Below are 19,501 nucleotides of genomic sequence, written 5' to 3'. Positions count from 1 at the left end.
CTCCCTTAATAAGACCTCTATGCCATGTCAACTTATCTCAAGTGTACTCAAAATCTAACAGTTCTCAATCTGCTATCGCCACCATAAAAGCTTGCATGTATTGATGCAGACATGGGTTTCCTCCTCCTTTCTCCAAAGTAAATAAAAATTCATTCATATCACCAATTACCAACCAAGGAAGATTATTGACTACATGAAGATCTCTAAGACAAGCCCATGATTCATGTTTGTTTTTCCATTTTGGCTCTCCATACAAACCTATCATCCTCCAAACATTATTCTGACCCATCGGATCCCGGCCCCTGTGCAAGTGGGAGCTACATTCCCGGCCTGCCCTTGTTCCAATGTAGACGTTTATAAAAAGTTTGTTTTCTATCCGAGGGTAACCATAGCCTCATTCTTCTAAAGCAAGAGCAAGCTACCACTCCTACCATCACTACGCACCACTTCCTTATGATCTGTCTTCATACGTCTTCGACCACTTTCGTAGCCCAATCATCCAAATGAGTTTCAGACGCGAATACAATATCCGGGCCTTGTAGCCACTTAATATCTAGCAATGCCCTTATAACCGGGTTCCTCGAAAGTCCCTGACAACTATAGCTTAGGATTTTCATTGTTTCCGAATAACTGCCATCCCCAAGGCCGCCGATATAAGGTCTTTTTTTCTTTTTCTCCCTCACCTCCCCTTCACGTGGTATCACCGATCCTAGAGCATTGACATTTGAAACCATACCATCAAGAGCCAGACCATCAAACCCCTTTTGTTTCTTTTCTTTTGCACCTTTTTGAGGAGTTGAAGCGGACCCCGATCCATTTTCCCACCAAATAAGTCCACTATTTTGCGACCTTTGATGACACATCCACTAGGATTAGAGCTCCAGCCAAGCTTTGCGCTTCTCTGACCCTCGAGTTAGAGTCCGTAGCCATCCTCTTCCTCGCTGAAGGAACTATATCAGTCATGTTAATATCCTCATGATGGTCATTCTTTTTCGCATGTCCCGTCAAAAGATTTTGAGGTTCTTTGTATCCAAATGCTGCATTCCATCTCCAGCTACCTTGACCATCATAGGTTATATCCTCTTCTCTGTTACTATTCTAGTTCCGATCTGGAACACCTCCTCTTCCAAACCCCCTGCCAAAAGGAGCACCTCCCCTTCCTCTTCTGTTACCCCTTCTAGAACCACGAACACCTTCTCGATTTCTTCGTTCACAAGTTAGAATAAATTTCCCTTGTTCAAACTTGGACACAACGTGTTATCCCGTTCCACATTCCTTATATCAATGACCTATAAGTCCATACTGGTTGCAAAAAATTGGCAGCTTCTCATATTTACTTGGCACCAGTCCTTTTTCCTAGCCCTAGTAGTCGAAACAAATCTTCCTAATTTTTTTATTTACATCCAGATTTACTTTCACATGAACAAAGGGGCCAACATAACCTGTCTGAAGCTGAATTTGCACTTTCACGATCTTTCTCATCTTTCTACACATTCCCTTGATCACTGCATCATTCAAATAATTATCTGGCAACTTTAATACTCTTGCCATACAACATTTTTTTTCCAAAGACACCGATCTAGGGTTCATGAAACCATCATATTCCATCAAGATCATTGTCCGATTTCTAAACAACCATGGTCCATTAAGCATTGCCGTGTTCTAGTCCCCCAAACATCCCTGGGTCATTTGAAAAAGAATTATATACATAGGAAAAGTGTACAAACATCACATAGCATATGTGGTAAGCCATCTTAAAATTTATGCATTACATTTATATATAAAAAAGGAGGTGGGAAATCCGTGGGTCCCGTTGCGTTTCTATACCTTCTCTTTTCTTCTCCCCTTCCTCTCCAGTTCTCCCCTGCACACCCTCCTCGCGCCTCTGCAACTGCAAACTCCAATCTGTTCCCACATCTGTCGCCGCCGCCTCGCCTCACCTTCCCTCCTCCCAACAGAGCTGCTTCTAGGGTTTCGCCTCGGGTTCCTCCCTTCCGCATCTCCTCGTCTCGAGCAACTCGGCCGTCCACCCTCTGCCCAGCGGCTGCGTAGACGTCGGTGGCCGTGGCGGCCTAGGCGTAGCCAGAGCTAACTTTTCTCGTGGGCGGCGCTTCGGGGGAAGGGAGGCCAGTCGGCGAGCTGCGGTGGCCATGTCGCAGACGAACTGGGAGGCTGACAAGATGTGAGGATTTTGTTTCTTTTCGTATTCATTCTGTTATTCGCGGCATGTTTTGGCTGGGCGACGTTGTTGTTGCTTAATCTGGGTGGCGATTATTTGAGCAAAAATCACGGGAGGGGCTACGAAGTTTGAACTGAAGTAGACGAGAGGAGACCCGTGGTGCGGTGGTGGCGCGTTTGGCCGCTAGGGTTTCAGGAGTTTTTTTTTTTGCGGGTTTGGTTTGAGCTTTGTTTTACCAGTTGAAGGACCTACTGTTTTGACTATATAGCTCTTCAGTGAAATCTGGCGTGGTGATCTCTCAAATATCAGAGAACTGATTTGGGGATTTGAGAACAGCAGGATAACTTGTCCATCAGATTTGAAATACCGGTAGTAATAGTTGACCTATCCATTATGGATATAAGACAAGGGAGTTCGATTTGGTTCATGGGCCGCGGTAATCTTCTTCAGGAAGATAGTATGGAGGGAAGTACCAGCGAATAAGTTGATTCCTTACACATCAATGACTAGATTTGTACTCACATATGAGTTTCAACATTTCTTGTATGCGGAAGGAGGTGAAATATCTCATTCTGCTTCTGGGAACTAGACCTACTAATACTTTTCATGATTTTTCAGTGTTTCACGGAAACGTGCACTAGCAAACCTAAGCATTTGTCGTGCATAAGATCACTCTAGGTGACGATGTGCTAGTGTTAAAATAAAAGTTGAAGAAACAAAATGAATATACATTGATGCAGCATAAATGTGCCATTCAAGTCTTAATGTTTTATGCCCAAGCTGGTTATTCACCATACTGGTTGCGGGTCTTTTGAATGGTATTGTACTTGTAGTTGAAGAATTGTACTCCTATGTCTTAGTGCATTTAACCTTCACCCTAAGGACTAATGTTTAACTGCTTGCTGAAACAGGCTCGATGTTTACATATACGACTATTTTATGAAGAGAAATTTGCAGGCAACTGCAAAGGCCTTCCAATCAGAAGGGAAGGTTTCTTCAGATCCAGTTGGTATGTGCTTCTCAGCAAGTTTAGCTACTTATGTCCTGGTTTTTGCAACCTTTCCCTTTAAACATTTTGTTCGTGAAAACTATTGCTCACTTTTTAGGCTGTGCTTCCATGCAGCAATTGATGCACCTGGTGGGTTTCTTTTTGAGTGGTGGTCAGTTTTTTGGGATATATTCATAGCAAGAACAAACGAGAAGCATTCAGATGTTGCAGCGTCATATATTGAGGTAAACAGTTATGCATTTGATTATCCTTATTATATGGGATCTACTGAAGAAACTTCAAATGAACTAAAAATCCTATGTGACCTGTAATCTGATGTCAAATGTCACTAATTTTAGTCTGCAGGGCCTGCGAGGTCCTTTGGTTTACTACAATTTGTTTGCTGTTACTGCTAAATGACACTTAGGAGGTGTTTGGTTCGTGAGTCAGTAACCAATTTTACTGCAAGGCCTGTGAGGTCCTTTTTGTTTACCACAATTCGTTTTATTCATTTTCTATTGCTTTTAAATGACACTTAGGAGGTGATCCATTTACACCGGTGTTTGTTTAGACTGGGTCATAATCAGTTGCCGCAGTATCAGTTCCTGGCCTAGTGGAATTCCGTTTCCGCCCGAGATCCGGTGTAATCGCATCTGAGCTCCTGTAAGAAAAAAAAGGAAAATCTCCCATACGAGTTTATCCCCAGGAGACCACGATGTATTCTCCACGATCTCCCCTGGCTAGAGGGTGCCACCGTCGCCACAAACCGGCCGTATCATTCTTCCCTTCGTCAAACTGCCAGACCTGATTCATTCTCCATGACCCCCATCTCATGCAATTGGATCTTAGCGACGCCTGAGTTTTGGTCGAGGCATGGCGGAGACATGAAATCGTGGCTGGGCTGCCACTCAGGAGATCTTTTGGGTTTTGATTGATGCGCTCTAGATTGATTTTTCCTAATCTGCTATGTCTTATGAGGGCTGATGCAATTTTTGTTCTTCTCCCACGTGCTATTTTTGTTTTTCTTCCGCAGATGAAATCCCTTCTAATCATTGACTTTTTGTAAATTGGTGCTGGATGTAAATGATTCAAAATACCAATTTGTATTCTTCGTTGTTTGGTGGTTTAAATTCCATTTGTGGATGTTCTTCCTAGTTGCATCCTACAGGTTAAAGAACACAGACCTAGCTTTGCAATTAGTTAACGTCATATTTCATGCTAACCAAACAAGATTGAACCTTCTTCCATTCCATTCCATTTACATTAACAGTGTGACACTGTTTTTCCACCACGTTTACCTTTCCATTACTTCTGACGAACTAAACAAGTTCTTAGTTCTTAAACTTCTTGTTACATGTGTTACGTCCACTATAGCTGGGAAATTCCGCTGTCGTCACATATGTTTTATTTTACATATTAATAATACATTGTTGTTTTCTATGTTTTCGCTTGTCAAGGGCACTTGGTTGCATATTGATCTAATTAATTGCATTAGAAAATCATAATTTTATTTGTGTTGCATCAATAGCTGTGATTCTGAGGCATCTTTTGTCCTGGATTGGTAGTTCTAACTCAGCTAGAATGTGCTGCTCTCTTTTCAGACGCAGCTCATGAAAGCCCGGGACCAACAACAGCAGTTACCTCAACAGCGGCAGCAGCAACCACAGCATATACAAATGCAACAAATGTTGTTACAAAGAGCCGCACAACAGCAGCAGCAGCAGCAGCAACATCAGCAGCAGCAACAGCAGCAGCAGCAGCAGCAGCAGCGTAGAGATGATTCTTATCTTCTTAATGGTACTTCAAGTGGACTTTCTGGAAACAATCCTTTAATGCGACAAAACCAAAGTACTGCAAATGTTATGGCGACCAAAATGTATGAGGAGAGGTTAAAGTTGCCTCCCCAGAGAGACTCTTTGGAAGACGCATCTATGAAGGTATCACTGTAGCTACATCCATTGTTCTACATTCTTTTAGTTGGCTCCTCTAAAAGGTTTTCATTTATGTTTTCCTCAAAAGAAAAATAAGTTCATTTGTTATTACTCGTTATGACATTGAAACTTACGGTTGCAGCAAAGGTATGGAGAAAATGCTGGGCAACTACTTGATCCAAATGAAACATCACTGCTGAAAGCAGCTGCAAGTGGACAATCCTCAGGGTACTCGCTGAACTTGTAAATTATGAAGTGCTTTAACAAAAAATGTTCTGCATACAGAAGTAGCTGATGACATTTTAGCATTCTTGTTAAAAGTTACAAAATCATCATTTAAATGCCACACTTAGACTTGCTGGTGTGGCTGGCTATCCTTGCTGCCTTCTCCTTAGAGCCTAGATGTTAATAATCCTGGACGTGCATCAATTGTAAGGTTTTCAGTGTGTATGGAGTGTAGATGCGTACGCCCTATGAAAGTAGTTTCCGGAGGAAAATCTGAGAAGGAGAGGAAATATGGAAATGGAAATTTGCAAAACGGAAACGGGAACATAATTTTTTATGCGGAAACGGAAACAAAAACAGAACTGGCTGCTTTTGGAAACGGAAACAAATATGGAAATGGAAATTTGCAAAACAAAAACGGAAACAAAAACGGAGACGGGAACATAATTTTCCGACGGAACAGACATGGAAACGGAACTCTCCGTTTCTGTGAATATAGAATTTCCGTTCTTACTATGGGCCTATGGCTGTTTTGTAGCTCAGCCACCAAACAACACGCAATGACACAGTGAGCAGAATGGCCCAACTTCTACTACCACGCACGTACTCAAATAGACCCTATACGCAATTGTCCAGTACTACTACAATACTATGCTAATTCACTAACCTAATCACATTACTTTGTAGCCATGTTAACAATTGATCATTTTATGGTTAAAGTGTGTTTAAGTTCCGATCAACACCTGCTTTTGTTGCCATGTCCAGTCCGTATTTGCTCCGTGTTTGTTCCCGCTAGTAACTGTTTCCATATTCATTTCTGGAGTTTCTGTATCCGTTTCCGCTTACGCAAAAAAAAAATTACGAAAACAAATGTGGTAGCACCCAGCTCCGTCCGTTTCTGTTCCGTTTTCATCCCTATATGGAAGGACATACTGTTTCTTTATTAGTCAGACCGAATGATATATTTTATTCCGTATTTTTTTCTTAATATGTTAACATTTGCCCCCTATATAGGCAAATTTTGCATGGTTCCATTGGTGGTTTGTCGGGCACTATGCAACAAATTCAGGGTAGAAGTCCCCAACTTCCAGGGCATGCTCAGGTTAGTACCTTGAGTCTTCCTGATTTATCTATTATCTGTCAGCCCTAACTATACTCAGCTGTGAAAACAAGGAAAAACTATGTATGTGTTCTTTTAGCAGAGTATCAAGACAGAGATAAATCCCATTTTGACACCTAGAGCTGCTGGTCCTGAGGGGTCATTCATGGGTCTACAAGGTAATATTATTATTCCGCTCCAATGAATCACTATTCTCCACTAACGTCATTTTTTTTTCATTTTTCCCACTATTATTTCCAATTTTGTATTCATCTTAGTTGGGTGACCAGTTTTGTGAGGCTAATTTAGATGCATTCTTAACAGGATCTAATCAAGCTGCCAATAATTTGACTCTCAAAGGATGGCCACTCACAGTAAGGGTTTAGTTTATGACTAAACATTCACTATTTTGTGCTTCTTCATCAGTGTTGTATTCAGGGTTCAAATTTGTTGCGAGAGATTTCAGGCCTAAGAGGTTTCTGTATAAAGTGTCTGAATTTAATTCATCTTTTTTAAAATTGAAATGAATTTTTTTCCAGTTACGTCAGTAACCAGTCAAAAACTGCAAGGGCCCCAACTTGAATCCTAGTTACGTACACTCCACTTATGATTAATGACCTTCTATTCAGTATTGATTCAGCTTAGACTGAATTCCCCTACGTTGACGATACCTGACAAATATTTTATGGGACACACACACTTGCCATAGTTGGTAATAGCATAGTATTTTTTGTAGTACTTAACTGACCAAGGGAAGCATCTAAATTTGCGTTGATCTGTTTTGTGTTAACCTGGTACATTATGACCATGCCTGTTCTTTCTTCTGTTGATTTGCACAATTTGATATTGCCCTAGTGGATCTCACCTTTATGCTATCATATCCCGGACCTTGTCTATGGCTCTCTTTGACCCCTGTACTTAAGTAATTTTAATTTTGTGTGGTTTACGTACAGTTAAAATATAGTGGTATCACAGACAATGTCATCGCCAGCAATTTGTGGAACAAAGGCTAGTTTTGTACTCCCTCTGTTTCATAATGTTGGGCATATATATTTTCTGTTCTATAATGTTGGGCATATAGTTTTTTTGAAAAGTCAAACCTCACAAATTTTGACCAAGTTTGTGGTGAAAAACATATACATCTAGAATGCCAAACATATACCATTAGATTCATCATAAGATGTAGTTTCATATTTTATATATTTGGTATTGTAGATATAAATAGTTTCTCTATAAACTTGGTCAAAGTTTGGAAAGTTTGACTCTTCAAAAAATCTATTATCGCACTACATTATGGAACGGAGGGAGTATTTCTTTTCCAATATAGTGTCAAATAGCAAATATGTGATTTGACATCTGCTAGTAAGGATGCTAAATTTTAACCTTGTTTTGACATGCATTCTGCTTTGTTTATCTCAGCAGGGACTTGAGCAACTTCGGTCTGGAATTCTACAGCAGAAGTCATTCATGCAGAATCAACATCAATTGCAACAACAGATCCAATTTCTGACTCCACAACAACAGCAGCAGCTTGCGTTGCAGGCGCAGCAAAATATGGCTTCCCCAACATCTAGTGATGTTGACAGCAGAAGATTGAGGATGATGTTTAACAACAGGAATGTAGTTCTTGGGCGGGATGGGCAGACAACAAGCGGTGGAGATATCATTCCAAATATTGGCTCTCCTAGTCAAAGTGGTGGTGATATAGACATGCTAATAAAGGTAGACCTTTTCATTTTTAACCGAGTGTTCATTTTCTTGTATTTTCTCCACCAACAGGTTTGTTTTTTCTCCTTGGTGAAATTTTATCTTTATTTTTTAATTGTGTCAAGTGCTTATTATATGAGGTAAGGCAACTCCTGTTCCATGATAGATGGGGGGTTTGATCATAGAAGATAGAACATCATGGCAAAATGTCATCATCTCAATCTGTTCATAACGTATTTTTGTTGCCTGTTATCACATTTTGGCATTTTCTATAATGACAAAACAATGAATGTGAGTTATTTTATATTTGCCATTTTACCTGACTGCCTAAACATCTAATTCCTCATAAGGTGTTTGGCATGGTAAGGCCAATGTTTTAATAGTTCAAAGACAACTCATAATGTTCATAATTTTTTCTAGCTCCTGGATTTATACTTTTATATGGTATTGATTTTGTGGTTCTCTATCTTCCAACTCTGTTTTATTCCACTCATATGTATTATGCTTCCCTTTTGATACAAGATGACCTAATTTTATGTTACATTTGTCTTTGATGATTCAACTTGTAGATATGCCTTTGGGTTATTCTTCTAGCCTTTTTTTTTCTGCTGCCATGTTCTTATGTAGAATTTTCTGTTTAGTAGAAGAAAATTGCTAATGCACACCACCACCAGCAGCAACAGCAGCAACTATTACAACAACAAAGCAATAGCCAACAGCAGCACCATCAGGCTGTCTCCAGTCAGCAGTCTCAAAGCTCAAATCAGCTTCTCCAACAAGAAAAGCCAGGAACTGGAAATATGCCTGTTGATGGGGGCATGCCGAATTCTTTTGGGGCCACCGATCAAGTAAACTTTTGCAGCACACAAATGCCTTTTATGGTTATTTTGCATTAATCATTAAACCTAAAGTCCTCCTGTTTATAGTATACATAAGATCTGAATGTGCTGATAACTTTCTTTCAAATCTTCCTGCCAAATAATGTATTTTCACACGATATAATAGTAGTAATAACTGAGCTAAGTTTGCTGTGGTACATGATCTGGCCATGCCTACACCACTGTGTCTAGCTCCATGATCCATCTTCTAGGGTTTATAAAAACATAGAATTGTATTCTTTGCTCTGCACTACAGTTCATTTATCTATAGCACTAAATCGACCGAGCTGTTACTGCTCCTTGTCACCCTTACTGTTACTCCTGATCTTCCATTGTTTGTTGTTGTTGACGGGTTTAGATCTACTTCCCAGCAGTGACAAAAATATGACCAACCAGCTAGACCTCACCAGACTGGTAAAATTATATCAGTCCGGAAAGTGGTGCTTTCAGACTAGATGTAACTTGATATTAGTGTTCATATAACACCAGAGAAATACAGTACCTCGACAGGCAAATGTGTAAAGAAAATATAGCAAACTGAAATGGATCATAGGAGACTGACGGTAACCTCTTGGTTATAGGCTACCGGTCTCTCCCCGGTTAACTTTCAAAACCGTCGTTTCATTTTTGCCTCCCACTGCTTTAGATTAGTGAAGTGACCGATACACTAGATCTCAGTTCATTTACACAAACAATACTATTTGTTGTTCAGTCAACGAAGAAAAGAAAGAAGCCTGGCTCTTCCTCTGGTAGAGCTAATAGTTCAGGAACTGGAAATACTGCTGGCCCGTCTCCAGGTTCTGCACCCTCGACACCTTCCACTCATACACCAGGAGATCCGATGCCAGTACCACAACTTCAGCAGAATGGTGTTTCAGCAAAACCCTTGGTAATGTTTGGCTCTGATGGCACTGGAAGCTTGACATCTACTGCAAACCCACTGGTATTCATATGTTTGATTGATTTTATTTTTATTTTTTTGGCAGTATAATAATAAAATTGCTTCATTACAGGGTGATGTAGACCGTTTGCTGGAAGAAGGATTGGATGAAAATGTTGAATCTTTTCTGTCACAGGATGACATGGATCCCAGGGATACCTTGGGACGCTGCATGGATGCCAGTAAAGGTATGCTTTTTAGTCCTGCTGATAACTGGTCCTTGTCAAGTTCAATCTGTGTGTTCTGTTACTTGTGACCGAGGTAATGTAGCTTGATAAATAGCCCTCGTTGCTGATCGCATGCCTATTTTCGGTACATTGGCCACAATCCTTATTCTAAGAACCACAATGCTAAAGATAGCCAGATGGCGTGGCTGCTAGGTATCGAAACTGCCTAGTGTACGATGATTTTTCGTTGTACGATATCGTACGACAAGACACAGGCACGTTTCCCGAGGTTTGGGCCCACACCACCAGATGAGTCTGGTCGTACAAAAATCGTATAGATTTCTGTCGTATGTATAGCAGCTCTCGCTAGGTATTGTGTAGACATCGGTTGAGTCGAGAGAATAACTGGCAGAGTTTAAATTGCTTGTTCTTGCTTGCCTCAAACATAGATACATGGCATCCTTATATAGTTGGATGCTAAAGCCCTTTTCCTTCCCTAAAACAATATGGGCTCCTAATAATCTAGATTCCTTTATTAATCCCGAGCTTCATAATACAGTACTGTTTCCTAAAAGCACCCCTGGGCTTGATCCATACGACACCTTTCTCCGTGAATATGGTTTCTGCCCGACCCGCTCCCGCGTCGCTCTAGCTAGCTAGGGTTCCTCCTCACCTCCCGCCGCTGCCGGCCGTCCTCCTCCCCCGCGCTGCTGCCGTCCGTCGGTCGCCGGAGCCCGGCCCGGCCCGGCCCCTCCCTCCCCCTCCCGGATCCGCCCCTTGCGCCGCCTCCCCGGGAGGTGGCCGGGGCGGCGCGCCTCCTTTTTCCCCTCGGTCCGGGTGGTGCCGGCGGCAGCGGGACCTCTTGTCCCCGCGCGCTCGTTTCCTCTTCCCGGGGCAGGGGACGGCGGCGGTGCTCCTCGGTTTGGCTGCAGTCCGGCGACCCAGCGGCGGTGGCCGGCGGCAGGCGAGGTGGTGGCGGGGCTCCTTGGCGGCGGGGCAGCTTGGTGGCGCGGGGTGGTCGGCGGCGCGCCCCCGGCTCAGATCTGGGCCCTGCGGGCTCCATCTGGGTCCTAGCGGGCCGGCCCCCGGCGCGGCTGTGTCGTCTTCTGCGTGGTGGGGAGGAGGAGCAGCTCGGACCGGGGGCGGCGACGCCGACGGCGTGCCTGTTGCAGCGCGAAGGCGGGAGCTTTACGGGCCTATGAGGGCCCGGCCGGGCCTGGTGTGCTCCTGCTATTGCGTCCGGTCGGCTACCGTCGTTGACGGTGGAGGTTGAGCCCTCCCGCGTGCTGACGGTGCTGCTGCCTCTAGTCCCGGCTCCTCGTCTTCGGTGTGCAGACCTCTCTTCGTGGTGCCGTGGTGAGACGGCGTGGAAGTTTCAAGATCATGTTGGTGCAGGGTGGTGATCGGTTTGGTGGCGAGCTCCGGAGCGCCCGAGGTGAAGGTTGGGATCGGGAGAAATCCAGGTCGGCTTGTCCGACACCGATGTGGTGGCGCCTGAGGGTGTCACCGGACCTTCCTGGAGGGCGTCGGGGGCTACCCTTCCTCTCTCCTCGTTGCGTACCGGGGGAAACCCTTGGCAACAGTGTCGTCATCGTCGCGTCCCTTCTTGGAGGTGTTGATTGGTACCGGCGCTTCGGAGTCTAGAGCTCGGTGGGAGATTTCCGATGGGCGCAGTGGTCGCGAGGCTTCTTCGTTTTTCTGTCGATCCGCCGTTGTCGGCATTTTTTCTTTTGTTCTTTCTCTTTCGGTTCTTTTGGGCGTGTCTGTGCTGCTTCCGCCCCAGCACCTATCGTTGGTTGTATCGGTTGGTTGCTTTGCAGTACAAAGCGGGGGGAAACCCTTTTTCGTTAAAAGCACCCCTCTTGGTTTGCTTGCTGTTGCGTGTCCTTGATCATGTGATCTCCTGCTAGTGTTGACCATCTTGCTAGCTCGGTACCACTGAACTATAAGATATACCAATGTCGACCCCCCCCCCCCCTCCTCCCAAGTGGTAGGCATCAAGGTCCAAGGTGCGGTGCACAGAAGTAGTTGTGCCCCGTGGCTACATCTCAACAATGTCACCATTGATAAAGTCATGGGGCCTTGGTTCCATATGGGAAGGGGGAGAGTATTTTCCGCATCTCTTTATTCTAAAACTGACTCCTAATGCAGCATCCGCGTTAAGCCACATCACTTTAAAAAGAACAGTCGTCGGATTATATCAAGAATTAATCAAGTCAGTTAGATCTTAGCGGTTGGGGCCTACGAACAACATGTCCTTTGATTAAAAGACACATTTGTTGGTGAAGATGTCCCTTGTTTAAAATATATCTACTCATGGGACACGACCATTGATGAAAAGATGTCCCTTCGTGGAGAGGCGTTTCTCTTGGTGAAATGATACCTCTTCGTGGAAAGACATTAGGAAAGAATCAAAAGAAGCAGAACGATTGTTACATTAACACGTCACAAAATTCAGGTTGTAACTTCACGAATGATGCTACCACTGAAATTGCCTTAGCTGTGCCAAAGTTTAACATTTTCATTTGTTTATGCACTTAAATAATGATTGAAATTTGTGACTGTGCTTAAAAATATATTCAAATTTCGTATACACGCATTTTAAAATAAACTTGTCCGCAGCAAAGCACAGGCTTTACACTAGTTAGATCCTCAAGCTGTCGGTAAGCTGTCGTCTAATCTTGAAATTAAATGCGATTGTGATATAACATGGAAAGGTATGCAGGATAGGGACCTGTGATATGATCATACCACTTTAGGTAACTATATGCAATCCTCTCCGTAAGAAATGTCTTGACATCAAATTTATTCCTTGCTCCATGTAAGGGAGCTCCTGCTTGCTTGCAGCTGTACCTTATGGACATTCAAATCTAGCTATCTTAGCAAAGAAAGTGACATTCAAATCTACAGGTTTTTCTTCTTCAGCCTTCTCGCCCAGCGTTGTCATTATTGACACGTTTTTGCGATCCCTGTTTCTGAGATCCTCAATGACTACCACCAGAAAGGGAATGTGCCAACCATTCTTATTTGAGATAAGTGTCTCCACTATAGCACTAACGATCCTAGACAGCAGAGCAAGCTTGATTGGAGCTATGATCTATATATAAAGGATCCCTTCCACTCTTGTGCGGAAAGATCCTTCTTCGTTCAGTCCAGTCTGATTTAAAACGTTTCGTAGTATTTAAAGGGGCTGTTGTTAGGGCCATTCCTTATTATACCGGCAGATGACAGTTATCTGTATTTAAAAATGATAAAGAATATGGGTTTGATTGTTATCACAATGGAGTGATTGAGTAATCAGCCGTGTAGGTTCCTCTCTATTTAGATAGACCCCATCGACATGGCCATTCCCTTCTCCTGGTAGCAAAAACCCATTAGAGTTCTGATTCTCAAAAGAAAACAGACCAGAAACTCGAAACTGTTCCTACTTGCCACGTGGCTTTATCAATTTTAGTCTAAAAGTAGGAAAAAAGGTGTCAAAAGTAGAAGTATCATAAATTCTTAAGGCGTCCAACTGCTGCAATCTTCTCAAGATCTGTTTGTTGCAGGCTTTGGCTTTGCTGAGGTTGCAAAAGCACGTGCAAGTGCAAGTAAAGTTGTTTGTTGCCACTTCTCATCCGATGGCAAATTGCTTGCTACTGGTGGTCATGATAAAAAGGTGTGGCTGTTGATGCAGAAGTAGCTATATTCTACCATTGTCAGAAAACCTTCAATCACACACCTGCTCCTCTGCAGGTTCTTTTATGGTGTACAGATCCCCTGAAGCCTAAATCGTCGTTAGAAGAGCATTCGTTTTTGATAACCGATGTTCGATTTAGCCCAAGCATGTCCCGCCTTGCTACATCTTCCTTTGACAAAACCGTACGGGTTTGGGATGCTGACAATGTATACTCCTTAGCATTTGTTTCCTCCTTTGTATACTCCTTAGCATTTGTTTCCTCCTTTCAATGTATTTCTCGTACGAAGATATTGCATTAGAAACTGCTGCAATCTTAGTTTGTTGTGACTAACTGATTTGACTGTGCAGACTGACTATTCACTCCGTACTTTCACGGGTCATTCAGCATCTGTGATGTCACTTGATTTTCATCCCAACAAAGAAGATATTATTTGCTCCTGTGATAGTGATGGGGAAGTCCGCAGTTGGAGCATTAACAATGGTAGCTGCCTGACCTGTGTCAAGGTTTTTAAGGTATTTGCCTATTCAGTTATGATTTTCACATACTGCACAATTTTCTGCTCAAACAATTATTTTTTTGATGGTTTTCTCTCATATTGTTATCTTCGCAGGGAGGTGCCACTCAGATGAGATTTCAACCCCGCAAAGGAAAATATCTAGCAGCTGCATCAGAGAAGGCTATCTACATACTTGATGGGGAGACACAGCATGCTTGTAGAAGCCCTTTACAGGTTTGTTACCAAAAGATCAGCTACAACATTTGCTGAGAGCATTTAAGAACGCATTTACATCCCTCTCATAAGAGCATCTCCAGAAAACGATTATAGGGTAGGAGGGAGAGAAGGTTTTTGGGTATCGTGGCTGCTGTTGCTTTTCCAGATGACAAAAAATTGGAAAGCAAATGAAACATGAGATCCAATGGTGGGGAGGCGGAGCTGACGGCTGCCGGGAGCCGAGCTTGACTTCGACCGGCGGAGGTTGCCGGGGTCGAGATGGTCGCCGGGCCGCCTAGGACAGGAGACGGGAGGCACCAGGAGCCGGGGGAGCGGCCAACTCCGGCGGTGGCGCGCCGAGAGCTCCGAAAGGGTCTGGCAGCTTGGCGGTGGTCTGGCCGCTGGATTGGAGGTCGCCCGGCCACTAATCGACCTCGACGGCCAATGGTGGAGCGACGGTGACATTCTCTGGTGGTGGAGGGGGTGGGGGGAATGGCCGGAATCGGCGGCAGCGGCTGGGGTCGTGGCGGTTGTCTTGGCCGACGAGAATGAGCGGTGGGGTGGCTCCGGGCTGGGGTCGTTATGGGACCGGCGGCGAGAATATGTCAGAACCGGGCGATGATCAGGCGATGGGGAAGTTTCAGCGTGGCAGTTAGGTTCCCGCCGCAGCGTTTTGGTATTGGGCAGCCACTAGAGGTTTTTGGGCAGCACTTGGGGCTGAAGTTTTGGGCTGCCCACAATTTTTTGCATCATCAAGTAGAGATACATCATCTGCTGGAGCTGGTCCTTTTGGCCCAAAGTGCCCCAAACGGCAGTTGTTTGGGCACTGTGGCTGTTTTTTATCAGCTGTTGGAGAACTCATTACTGTGCAAGTTATGCTGTGCCATGTCTTTAGTTTCTCCAGTAGTAAAAGCATACCAATTGTCTAAGATAGCAGTGGACAAAGAAGGTTCACTATATGCCCTTGGCACTAGGAGGCTTTAATCAGTAGGTTTGACGAAACTGAAATATGTTTTACACCTTTCTGTAGAATTGTGTTCCTTGGTCCAAGAGTTTCCATTTGACCTGCTAGGGAACAAACGGAGCATGGTCCATTAGGTAGACACTGCATGATCAGACCAGTGCACCCAGAATAAGTTCCTCTTTGCTAATAATCATCTCCTATATATATCAAAGGCATCAAAGATTATGATTCAAATGGTATTTCCTCTAGGGATTTTATGAACCTTAATTATGTTAAGTTGTATGTTTCTTCCATCTCAAAAAAGAAGTTGCAAGTATCTTGTCGTCCAGTGGTGGTGGTGGATTTTTGAGTGGGAAGTTCTGTTACATGTATGCAGGGTCATGCAAAGGACATTCAGTCAGTTTGTTGGGACTCTGCGGGTGACTATCTTGCTTCTGTTAGTGAAGATGCTGTCAGAATATGGTCATTTACTTCTGGGCAGGACGGTGAATTTGTGAATGAGTTGAACTGCAGTGGGAACAAGTTTCAAACATGTGTTTTCCATCCAGCTCACCCTTCTTTGCTAGTCATTGGTTGTTACGAGGTAAGTTTCGAAAGTGCCCTTTTAATCCCGAGCCCAAATGCCCCTCTATGAACAGGAAAAAAATAAATAGAAAATTGATTGAATTTGGGCTCGATCTTAGTTTTCTTCCTTCATGCACATTTTGGTGATGAAATCACATTCGTGGAGGTTTGGGCAAAAATAACAAAATAGCACTCTAAAATGCTTAAAAAAAGTCCTTTTGGAGCATCAATTTTGTTTTTTTCACCCAGCGCCATAGAAATGCCTTTTCAACTTTACTGTTCACGAGGGTGCATTTGAGCTTGAGTGTAGAAACTCCATTTTGCGAGCATGCTGATAGTGTGTGTTGCTATACTCTGCCGTGCAGTCCTTGGAACTTTGGGACATCAGGGAGAAGAATGCCATGACCTTCAACAATGCTCATGACGGTTTAATTGCAGCCCTAGCAGCATCGAGCGCAACAGGCAAGGTTGCCTCAGTTAGTCATGACAGGCTTGTCAAGCTCTGGAAATGACTTGTAAAATAGTGACTGTTGTTTGTCGACTTTTACATTCTGTTGCTAGATTTTATAGAGAACAGGATGGTTCAGATAACCACATGACAAGGAGGTACTAGCTAACAAAAGGCAGGTTTGCGATTTGTGGTTGTCTTAGTTGTATCTTGTATGCTGCTTCTCAAGTTTGTAACTCGTTATAGAATGGGCTGTTTGCCTGCTGTTACAGTGAGGACTTTGTGCTGATTAAAAGTTACAGAACTACCCTTGCCGTCTCATGTATGCCCTTTTGGAAGTCACCGTCCTGAAGCCTTGTAACTCCCCTTGATAGAGAAGTAATATTTCCCAATCCCTATTTTATCAATCAAGAAAAACCGAGTAAAAATTAAGGCTGTCTAAGTGTTGCGTGATACTCAGCAACGTATGGGTGGAGGGCAAGGTAGCTTTGATTCTGCTGGCAAGTAGGAAGTCGCAATGCTTGCGCCGACCTAGGGTAGGCCGATGCATCAACTGGAGAGTAGTATGTCCAACGCACGGACGGTACAACAACTTCACTTTCACTAGTCTAGAGACTTGGACCATGTTGTGTGGGGCTAGTAGTTTTGGTGCACGGTTCCTTTCCCTAAGATAAAGCAGCAGCGATGGGGCCACGAGCCATCGATCTTCCAGACGGTCCCTCTGACCGCTCTACGTGTTCCCTCCCCACCAATAAAGCGCTGCACACTGGACGCACTCCCATTGGTCCAAAATCCTCACCCCCACTCTACCCACCCGACCACCGCCACCTTTACCCGCAGCAACATCACACGCAAAACCTCGAACTTCGCCCCACAGACATGTGGACCTCATAGCTCGGTCAGGCCCACGTCTCAGTGAGGTGCGCGTGCTTGTACTTGTGGCCGAAGCGAATCACGCCTTTTGCGCTCTCTTGCGTTCTAGGGATGGGGCAGCAAGCAAGGGACACGTCGCGCTAGCGCTAGTACAAATCTCTTCTCTTACTGGCTAGTCTGGTACTCATAGCAGATATTTAATCCGCTTGCGTGCCACGGCAGCCATGGCGAGCGCGCCCAATGGGGTCACGGCCTTTCACGTGCTGCCGCTGCCCGTCGGGGGCCAGGTGGTGTCGCGAGACCAATCATAGCCCGCGCCCACTCGCGACACCTGTGCTCCCTGACGCGTGTCCCTTGCGCGTCCTTGTATAAAACCAACCTGATTGCCGCCGTGGTCTACTCGCACCGCGCCGAGAAAGTAGCACTCAGTGTAGCTGAGACTAGTCGCTGCTGTTCTGTTCTGCTTCCACCGAGGCGCGTGGTGTATGATGGAGAGGAAGGGAGGGTGCTGCTTGGCGCCGAGGTACGCAGCCGGGGCCGCCCAGGCACAGGCAGGCCAGGGGTGGCACATGGGAAGGGCCATGCTGAAGTTTAGGCCCATCGCGCCAAAGCCGGCGGCGATGGCGCCTGCGCCGATGCCGGCCGTGCCGGCTGGGAAGGGGAAGCGGAAGGCGGTTGCAGGGGGTACTGGGAGGAGGGGACGGAAGCACAAGAAGCCAGCCACTGTGGCTGCACCGACGACGCAAAAGTTGGACTACGTGCAGGACAAGCCTTTGTCCTCGCCGTCCTCCTCCTCGTCGGGGATGACGTCCGTCGACTCGTCGCCTCCTCCACCCCTGCCTGCAACCCTGCCGCTCATGCCTGTGCTGCCGGCAGAGGAGGGGTTCGGTGGGGCGGCGCCGGTGGCGAATCTGGCGCCTGCCCACGTTGCCGGACTGGTCCTGCCGCCGCAGGCCTTGAGGCAAGTGGTGTCCTGGGTGACGGTTGAAGACGTTACAGGCATCTGGCGCGACGGCGAGGAGCCGTACGCTGCGGCCTGCGGCGGCGACGAGGGCCCAACGTTCGTGTCCGACCAGTGCGGCCGCGTCACCTGGACAAACGTGGCTTTCAACCGGGCAGTGTCCGGTAGGGAGGGCGCCGACGCTGCCATGGCCCCGTCGGCGGCTGCTTCCGAGGTGCGGGTGGTGCTCGCCGCCAAGGATGGCGCCCCCGTGCCGGCGTGGGGCTCCTGTGCCGGTTTCACCTGTCGGGTGCACGTCCCGTACGCATGCCCTCGCCGAGGTTCCCTCGTGGCCCCGTGCGACGTGTGGCGGCTAGACGCTGGCGGCTACCTCTGGCGGCTCGACCTTCAGGCCACCCTCAGCCTCTCCCTCGGCGGCTTCATTTGACTGCGTAACTGCGTACGCATTCCTTGTACGGAGACGTATGAACCAATCAAAATCATGTGTTAGTCTGCGCTATGATTATGATATTAATTTAGCAGTCATGATTCATGACCAGATTTGGTATACTCTTATTATGAACTGAACTAGAGTAATTTAAGAAGAGGGGTAGAGATGCAAGTGCAAAAGGATATCTTTCTAACAATGGTAGGGTCCCGAGGACTCATATGGAAGCATATCCCTTGACATACTGCAGGTGCCATTAGTCACCGATATGTCGGTCCAGGGATCCTTGTAGCCAAGCTACAAGAGAGCATGGTTTCTGTTTTGAATCGAAAGTGATTTATCCTTTGTCAATGGTTACAGAGAGTATATATATTTCCTGGAGAGACGCGACGATCCCGAAAAGATGCATCGGTTCCAGGAGGACGGGAGAGAGGCGACGGTTGCAACGGACACAGGCGTCCGTACCGGTGCAACTCGTTCGATGGGCAAGGGGAGATTTCCCTTAATTACAGATTATAGTTTAATCTTAACACTCCCCCTAATCTACGCTTGACCATGTAGAATTATCTTCACGATTGTCCGGGAAGCTCTATCATCTCAAAAGATTCTCCTTCAAAAGTTCTTCATAAAATCTTTGATGAGATCCTGAAACATATACTCACAAAGAAAGATAGCATAATGTGATGTCATTAAAATAAGGATATCTCAAGAAGAGACTCCCCCTGACACCTGCAAGTCCCCAAGTCTTCGCATACCAA

At 45.3% G+C, this 19,501-nt stretch overlaps 2 protein-coding genes across 7 annotated transcripts; both read left to right on the top strand.

Annotated features, from left to right (window-relative positions):
• Positions 1–1,843: 1,843 nt before the first annotated feature.
• LOC123078535 (transcriptional corepressor LEUNIG) lies at positions 1,844–16,789 on the top strand. Of its 6 annotated transcripts, none has more exons than XM_044501078.1 (18): positions 1,844–2,182; positions 3,091–3,188; positions 3,303–3,412; positions 4,769–5,104; positions 5,241–5,326; positions 6,338–6,425; positions 6,526–6,601; positions 6,747–6,796; positions 7,845–8,144; positions 8,807–8,977; positions 9,720–9,950; positions 10,021–10,135; positions 13,663–13,772; positions 13,850–13,999; positions 14,142–14,306; positions 14,405–14,524; positions 15,847–16,053; positions 16,400–16,789. In XM_044501078.1, exons 1-18 carry the CDS (start codon positions 2,151–2,153, stop codon positions 16,544–16,546), a joined length of 2,592 nt encoding a protein of 863 aa, XP_044357013.1. In that variant the 5' UTR covers positions 1,844–2,150; the 3' UTR covers positions 16,547–16,789. The 6 variants fall into 6 exon arrangements, with proteins under 6 accessions (XP_044357013.1, XP_044357011.1, XP_044357009.1 ...); XM_044501076.1 differs by having other exon boundaries at positions 8,774–8,977; XM_044501074.1 differs by having other exon boundaries at positions 6,523–6,601; positions 8,774–8,977.
• Positions 16,790–17,730: 941 nt separating this feature from the next.
• Positions 17,731–18,973, top strand: LOC123074525 (uncharacterized). Its single transcript, XM_044497341.1, has one exon. The coding sequence runs from the start codon at positions 17,841–17,843 to the stop codon at positions 18,741–18,743; it is 903 nt and encodes a 300-aa protein (XP_044353276.1). The 5' UTR covers positions 17,731–17,840; the 3' UTR covers positions 18,744–18,973.
• The last annotated feature ends 528 nt before the right edge of the window (positions 18,974–19,501 follow it).

Source organism: Triticum aestivum, chromosome 3D (assembly GCF_018294505.1).
Source record: "Triticum aestivum cultivar Chinese Spring chromosome 3D, IWGSC CS RefSeq v2.1, whole genome shotgun sequence".
NCBI classification, from domain to species: Eukaryota; Viridiplantae; Streptophyta; class Magnoliopsida; order Poales; family Poaceae; genus Triticum; species Triticum aestivum.
This window is presented reverse-complemented; position numbering and strand designations above follow the sequence as displayed.